This window comes from Zerene cesonia, chromosome 7, assembly GCF_012273895.1.
Source record: "Zerene cesonia ecotype Mississippi chromosome 7, Zerene_cesonia_1.1, whole genome shotgun sequence".
NCBI classification, from domain to species: domain Eukaryota; kingdom Metazoa; phylum Arthropoda; class Insecta; order Lepidoptera; family Pieridae; genus Zerene; species Zerene cesonia.
In genome coordinates this window covers 7,698,121-7,706,005 of record NC_052108.1, presented here as the reverse complement: position 1 = coordinate 7,706,005, position 7,885 = coordinate 7,698,121, and the positions used below count along the sequence as shown (strand labels likewise).

Here is a 7,885-nt window from a genome sequence, read left to right as displayed (position 1 = left end):
TTTGCAACAATAAGCAACTTATGAATTTTTACGTTCTTAGAAAGGCTTTGTAATTGGTTTTTCCCATATAAGGAAAGTCGCATTTCGTTTTAAACTCTAATGTCTAGGGTCACACGTATTAACTTTGTTCGACTAAATATTCTTTATTCCACTTAACTGTACATGTGTGATTTTATGTTAAGTAGCACAATATTTGTTCAAATATACATAACTCTTATAAAAATGACTTATCTATATTAAATACATTAAGTAATTTTTATTGAAATAATAGATAATAATAAAAATCTATTCTTGTCTTGCTATGTTACATACATTTCATTCAGAAAATAGTCTAGTATCGAAAATTTGACTGTTGTAAGTTTGTTGTATGTAATTTGATAGGAGCCATGAAACGAAGAACTACAATGTTGTTATTCCCAAATTATACCTTATTAAGCCATGATTAACCTCTATACTGTTTTCTCTATTTTTATTGTACATTATAAGAATGACTGAATTTATAGTACCAATCATTTCTATTTATAATATAAGTGGTTGAAGTAGAGAGGTTAATGTATTTAATTCCCGGTTATTTAATTATTGGTTTTCTTAATAGGAAGCTACTTTCTGCATATATTTGTAAAATGATAGTAGTATTAATTCTAATGGGCTTACAAATTTTAATAACAACAAAATTTGAACATTTGCTCATGCTTAAAAAAGTTAAATAAATCTGTATTTATCTAACTCTTTCATTCATAAGAAAGAAAATATCTGTATCTTTTCTCGTATTTTTACCTTCATATACTCTTAAGTATAATTAACAATTAATTCAATTATCTAGGAGCTATCTAGCTAGGGTAATTATATTAAAATTATGATATTTAATATTTCAGGGCACTATTTGGTTATGATGGACTAACAAATGATCTCAAATTCATCAGTAAAGGAGATGGAGGGTTGACGGAGCTTGTTGATGAGTTCAATAGTGGAAAGATACAATATGCCTTCCTAAAAGTTGATATTCCAAACAGCAGTATATCTAAATATGTTCTTATCAACTGGCAGGTATGTAAAGATTAGATAATGAGCATTGTATTGTACATATATTTTGATTCAAGTTTGAAATAGAATATCAAATATATTGATATTTTTTATCCTATGTAATCAGTTATATTATGATATATTGCATCGTTCTTCTACATTTAATGTTGAGAAAAAACATAAACATTGTCATGTATTTTTTGCATTTTAATTGGTTACTTGTCATACATAACTAACATATCTTGCTTAATACTGAAGCAATCTTTATATTTTGCAATTAATTAAATTAAAACCGTTATTAAGGGTTAAATTTTCAACAAACAAAGAGTGTAGTAGCTAAGTCCAATCTTGAAATATTATTCATCAAAATATTAGTATTTAATTATTCATATATAAGCAATGACTATCATTTCTTGCTACGGACAGACATGTGCTATGATAAATGCAGATATCTTCACTTCAGATTCTATAAATATAATTATAATTTATTCGCATCAGGCACATATCAGTAGAGTTCAAGAATTGATTTACAATGTGCAATACATAACTTTCACAACTTTTATTGTATGTGCAACTGATTAATCATATTAATGTTAAATGCAATCATGCATTAAAATTGTTTTTCATTAAAGCATTTATTGTCTAACATTGTGTATAACATTTGTAAAAAGAATATAATTTCCATAATAATACCAATTTAAAATACATGTTTCCCCAAAACTTACTTTAGTAAATTAGGGTATTTTATGCATGACTAGCCTTGCCTGCGATAAATCATAATGCTTAATTTCTCTCATTTTATTGAGGAACTAGAACTTATTAGAATTAGAAATTATTGATTTATTATCTTATATGATAGTAAACTTTATTTTCTATGCTTATCAAGTATTACACCATGTCACTAAATGCATAAGGTGACATAAAATTGCATAATATATTCATTTTATTGAAATCATTACAAACTAAATCCAAACAATTTGATAAAATAACCATTTTTTCAATTTAAGGGAGAAGGGGCTCCTACCGTTCGTAAAGGCACATGTGCGAACCACATTAAGCAGGTTGCCCAATTCTTTCATGGTTTCCACACAACTATGCATGCAAGGACGGAAGATGACTTAGATGAGAAAATTATATTGGACAAGTTGGCGAAAGCTGGCTCAGCTTTTAACTTCAAGTCAAATAGGAATGAGGACTTGCCACCCAGTGGACCAGTGGGAACTGCATATCAGAAAGTCAACCCAGGTAAGGTTATTTCTTTTCTGTCATATATATTAAAAAATATTGTCAATATATTATACTATATCTCTAAGATAAGGTAAAAGTTGGGATTAAAAAGTTTACATTGAGTAAAGCAGCAACATTTTCACATAGTATAAAACAAAGTTCTTTCCAAAGAAGAGAAATTTTTGAAAGAATAGAAATTTTTTTTATCACGAGGCGGGATTCGAACCTGCGTTCTGTGTGTCTGTATGCTTAGATGTCTAAAATTACGAAACAGATTTTGATGGGGGTTTTTATGGATATTTCGCGTGTAAGAGTAACCATACGTCCATCCAACATCCATACGTACATCCATACAACATACTTATGTACTTTAACGTTTAATATTGTGTATAATATTATATAATACTATACGGTCGTCCCGGCTCCGCCCGGATATCAAGATTCTTGTTTTATCCCAAGGGAGTTTAATCGGGATGAAAAGTATCCTATCACCCAAGTCAGCTCATACCCTGTCTGTCTACCGAATTTCATGAAAATCCTTTCATTAGTTTCTGCGTGATTGACGGACCGACATCCAATCAAACAAACTTTCACATTTGTAATATTAGTGTGAAAAATTTAAAACGAGTTAAGATGTACACTAACACAAAAACCAATTGCCTGCCTCAATAACATATAAAAACATGCCTTAATACAAATGGGTAACATTCCATACCGGTGTATAATATTGTTTACCATTTTCGCCGGAACAATGCAATAATTGGCAGCGCATTGTGTGCAATATGGTAAACATGATTGTTGACCACACGCGACATTTGCGCGACAGACGTGAAACTGTCCACACTCCGGTGTCATAATGAATAGCATATTGAATTCGCAAAGGTACGAGGTCATCCTGTCTAGGAAAGTGGCCGAGGAAATTAAGAAAAGGAAGAGAACTTTACGGAGAGGTAGTTGTTGGTTATTTGTATAGTTTATTAGAAAACTTTGCTCTTATGAAACAAGTGTCATTTCCTAACCAACATTCACAAAAAGGTCTAGGTTCTTAATATGAAGGATATGTATTGTGCTTGTTTATTGTTATATTTTCGACGGACATCCCAAAAACGATGGAGCTTCTCGATTCGAGTGTATTTTTTCTGTTCTATTTTACACATTAATTTCGTGGGTTTTCAACGCACACAACGAGACTATTTTTGTGCTTGACTGGCAATTGTTGTAGTTTGGTCCCAGTTTTTCGAATTTGGGGTGGTATCTCCGCCTCAATGAAGTTTCGTTTCTAGTTTTCGTTGAACAAAATAATTATTATGTCTTTTCATTTGTAGAGAGGTAACAAGATTAAAAATTAGTATGATGAATATTTATGACACAGAGTGAACCCCTATCCTATCAGTGATTATAAAGTTATATATTTTCTTATGGTATATTAAATTCCTGTTTCAGTTCAAGAAATAAACTCAAAAGAAAGGGACCAATTTTGGATGAAAGAAGAACAAGAAGAGAAAAAACGAATTGAAGCGGAGAGGAAGAGGAGAGAAGAGGTTCGAATTATATTGGCTTTAATATATTATTTATATATTTCATGCGTTGTTACTGTTCTGTAAGAACTTTTTGTTTTTTTTTTAATAGGAAAAGAGGAAAGCGGAAGAAGAAGTTAGGAGAAGAGATGAGAGGGAGGCTGCCAAACGGGACCAAGCAGAACAACAGTATGTATAAATATTCTATATCTTCATGTTTGCAATAATGTATGAAATGAAATGAAATGAAATGAAATTCTTTATTGCTTATAAAAAATCAAAAGAAATAAAAAACTGAACGACATTAAATAAGCAAAAGGCGGCCTTATCGCTAGGTAGCGATCTCTACCAGGCAACCCTTAAAGTAAGAGGAAAAAAAAAAAGAATATATAAATTAGAATATGTATCATCATCATCATAATCATCAGCTCATATACGTTCCCACTGCTGGGACACAGGCCTCCTATGAGGGTTTAGGCCATAATCCACCAGGCTGGCCAAGTGCGGGTTGGCAGATGACACATGTGGTCGAACTTTTGATTCTGGGATATGCCGGTTTCCTCACGATATTTTCCTTCACCGTTTTAAGCAGTGGTGATGCATGATTTATGTGGATAACTATATAATAACTACATAATAAATATTTAGAATATGTTTAGAATCCTACAATCCTATCCTACTAAACTAATCCTATCCTACTAATATTATAAATGCGAAAGTTTGTAAGGATGTGTGTGTATTTGTTGCTCTTTCACGCAAAAACTATTCAACCGATTGCAATGAAATTTGGTACGTAGACAGCTGGACAACTGGAATAACATTCAGGCACTTCACTTTTTATCCCGATATTCCTACGGGATACGGACTTAAGCCGTTAAGGATCGTTACTTTTGAACACGCTCTAATCAGCTCTAAGCATACAATAACAAGTCTCCGTGTCCGTGTGCAGGGTGCGCGAGGCGGGTGGGGCGGGCGGGGCGGGTGCGCGCGGGCGGCCGGCGGAGGCGCGCGAGCTGATCGGCGCCTCCACGGCGGCGGCGCGCGCGCTCTTCCAGCGGAACCTGGCGCAGGGACAGATACAGAACAGGTGAGCCCGAGTGCTGTGACTGGGGACTTTTCTTTTTAGTGGCCAGTGAATTGGTATTTTTTTTAGTGGCCAGTAAATTTGTCTTTTTTTTTAGTGGTCAGTAAAATGGTTTAGGAAATGAATAAGGATCAATATGGAACAGGTACATAGATAACTAGCTTTTGCCCGCGGCTTCGCACACGTTATATTCGGAGTAGTTTAATATTATACATATAAATCTTCCTATTGAATCATTTTATCTATTAAAAAAAAAAATCAAAATCTGATGCGTAGTTTTAAAGATTTAAGCATACAGACAGACAGAAAATGCAACTTTGTTTTATACTATGTAGTGATAAATAAATGGTAATTGAGTGTTTGTTATACTGTGATATCTATGGGAACACAGCTTGCTGTGTTCAGTAATGTCACAGCCAACTAAAATATCGAGATAAAACTAATTCTAAAACTGTTTCATATCAATAACTTTACTTTTCATCTCTTAATATATTGGTATTAGTATAAATGCGAAATTGCCTCTATCTCTCAGAATTGATTTAGATGATATTTTGTACAAAGATAATTTGAGATGTGAGAAAGGATAGGATTAACCCGCAAAACCCACGGAAACGGAACTATGTGGGTGCCCGAACCCCGTGACTGTCTTTACCTATTACTACACGGGGAAACTGCGGACAGAAAGCTAGTGTACTATTAAAAATACAATATTAGTATAATGAAGAGCAATAGAAGAACAGACAAGTAGGCAAGGTTTTGGTTGAAAGAATTAATCTAATAGTATTTTAAAATGTCATGTGTATTGATAATTACAGATCGTCATCTAACACACCAGAAAAACCAATCAGGAGCTCGGTGATAGCGCAACGTATAAACGCGTTCTCGCAGAACACGTCGTCGCAGCCCTCATCACCTGTCCACGTCAAATCACCGAGCATAGACAAAATAGTACCCACCATAGACACAGTCACGCCGACCATAGATACACAGTTACCAATCACAGACAAACTTCCCCCGACCATAAACAACAAAGCCGACAATACGGACTCGCAGAAGGAGACGCTGCAAGACGACGCAGAACAACCAAAGACAAGCCCGCTTAAGAACATAGACAAGATTAAAATGAGTTTAGAGAGTCCGTCGCAGATACAATACGAACCGATCATAGACCCGTCAGTAGACCTAAGTCCTAGCACTGAAAATGAACCCAACTCGTTCAGCGCTATAAATTACACCGAATATCAAGATTATAGGGATCTGAAGCAATGCGAACCAATGATCAAACAGAACATTCTGGAGAATGATATTTTCGACGCGTCTTACTCGAGTTCGAATGAAAATGATGATGACGATTCTGATAATAAGTTTAGTACGATAAAGCGATCGCCGTACAGTAAGAATAATGACGCGGAGCTCAGCAGGCAGAATACGGTTATTGAGAATGTTAATTACAAGAAAGAGAACGGCGCTACACACGAAGGTGAGGTTTTAAAAGATATATTAAATTATCATAGGTTGGGAAAAGACCAATAGGGTAGTGTTCATAAAATTCGTTGCTCTTTATTCAAAATGTATATTTTTAGTGATATGTATAACAAATACGATAGGTTGTTTGTTTGTGCTTCTTTCACGTCGCAATGGAGCGATTTTATGGTATGATTATTGTGGCTGAAGGTAGTTGTAGGCTAAAACATATACATCATTCCATGGAAGCTCCCTTGGCCCATGCAAGCGAAGTCAAGATCGGAAAGCTAGTGTAAAGTAAAAGTGGCATTTTTACAATTAATATAATATTAAACATATTGTTTTCTACAAAATAAAAATAATATTAACATATTATAATGTATGGTCTCTATTTTTTTATGTTTATACAGATGTATCTCCAGAGACGATGGAAGAGAGTTCGATTTATGAAGACTTAGATGATGATCCCGGACTCACTGCAAGAGCTTTGTATGATTATCAAGCAGGTAATATTACTAAAATATAAAATTAATTACGTAAAAAAACAAAAATTACCATTTGAACAAAAGGGTAACTTACTGTCAACCAACGATCCATCTTTATTATATTTATGAGAGTAAATAAGTTTCTAAAAATTAAAAATTAACATTTAAATTTCAGCGGATGAATCCGAGATAACATTCGATCCGGGCGACATAATCACGCACATTGAACAAATAGACGCGGGTTGGTGGCAAGGGCTCGGGCCGCATGGTGTCTTTGGCCTGTTTCCCGCCAACTACGTCGAGTTGCTACCTTGTAGTCCACGCTAAATGAAAAAAAAAAGAAATCAAATCCAATCCTGTTTTTCCTTATTCCTTTTTCAATTTTTTTTTTTTCATTTAAAACAAGTTACTGACAGCCAGTAAGATATTTTTCATTCTTTCATGCCAAATACTGGAGTTGATCTATAAATAATATATCAATGACAATCCATACTTCCGAATTATCAATCCTATCTTGTATTTGTTCTTTAACCCAAATAATCACATCCTTTTTTGTTAATTCCTTACAAATTATGGATTTATATATCCCACATCTTTACAATTTCCAAAAATAAATATTGAACATCTCGTAGTAAAGAACATCTTATAATCTCGAAAAATGTATACGTCACAGGAGAAAAGGTATGGCATAGATTTTTGGATTAAAACTTTAATACTTGCTAGATAAATGTAATTTGACTCAACATGTGGGTGATGGATTCGAATTACGGACCATTTGATTCACGTGCATACATTTTTCACAGGATTCTTGATGTAGCAGTAAGTAAAAAACAAATTAATTTTAAAACAGATTATAAATTTTCACTCTTTCTAGATTTCTCTGTGTAGTCAAACTCGTCTGCTATCAGACAAGTGTCCCTATTTTGTCACACAATTAATAAATAAAGAAACAATAGTTCCAGTCCTAGATAGATTAATGGACAATTAACATAGGGTGATTGAATAGTTTACATACAATTGCATTTTAGTATGTCACAATTTATCAATAGAGGTACCTTAGAGGTAAACATCTACTTTGCAATAAT

General features: G+C 33.7%; 1 protein-coding gene across 1 annotated transcript in view; it reads left to right on the top strand.

Moving 5' to 3' along the window:
• Positions 1-7,129, top strand: part of LOC119840894 (drebrin-like protein B) — an 8,667-nt gene extending 1,538 nt beyond the window's left edge. Inside the window, 8 exon segments of the mRNA XM_038367669.1 lie at positions 876-1,047; positions 2,031-2,268; positions 3,694-3,791; positions 3,880-3,956; positions 4,684-4,854; positions 5,667-6,331; positions 6,726-6,821; positions 6,976-7,129. Of these exon segments, the coding sequence (XP_038223597.1) occupies positions 876-1,047; positions 2,031-2,268; positions 3,694-3,791; positions 3,880-3,956; positions 4,684-4,854; positions 5,667-6,331; positions 6,726-6,821; positions 6,976-7,127 (1,669 nt within the window). The 3' untranslated portion in view covers positions 7,128-7,129.
• Positions 7,130-7,885: the final 756 nt, after the last annotated feature.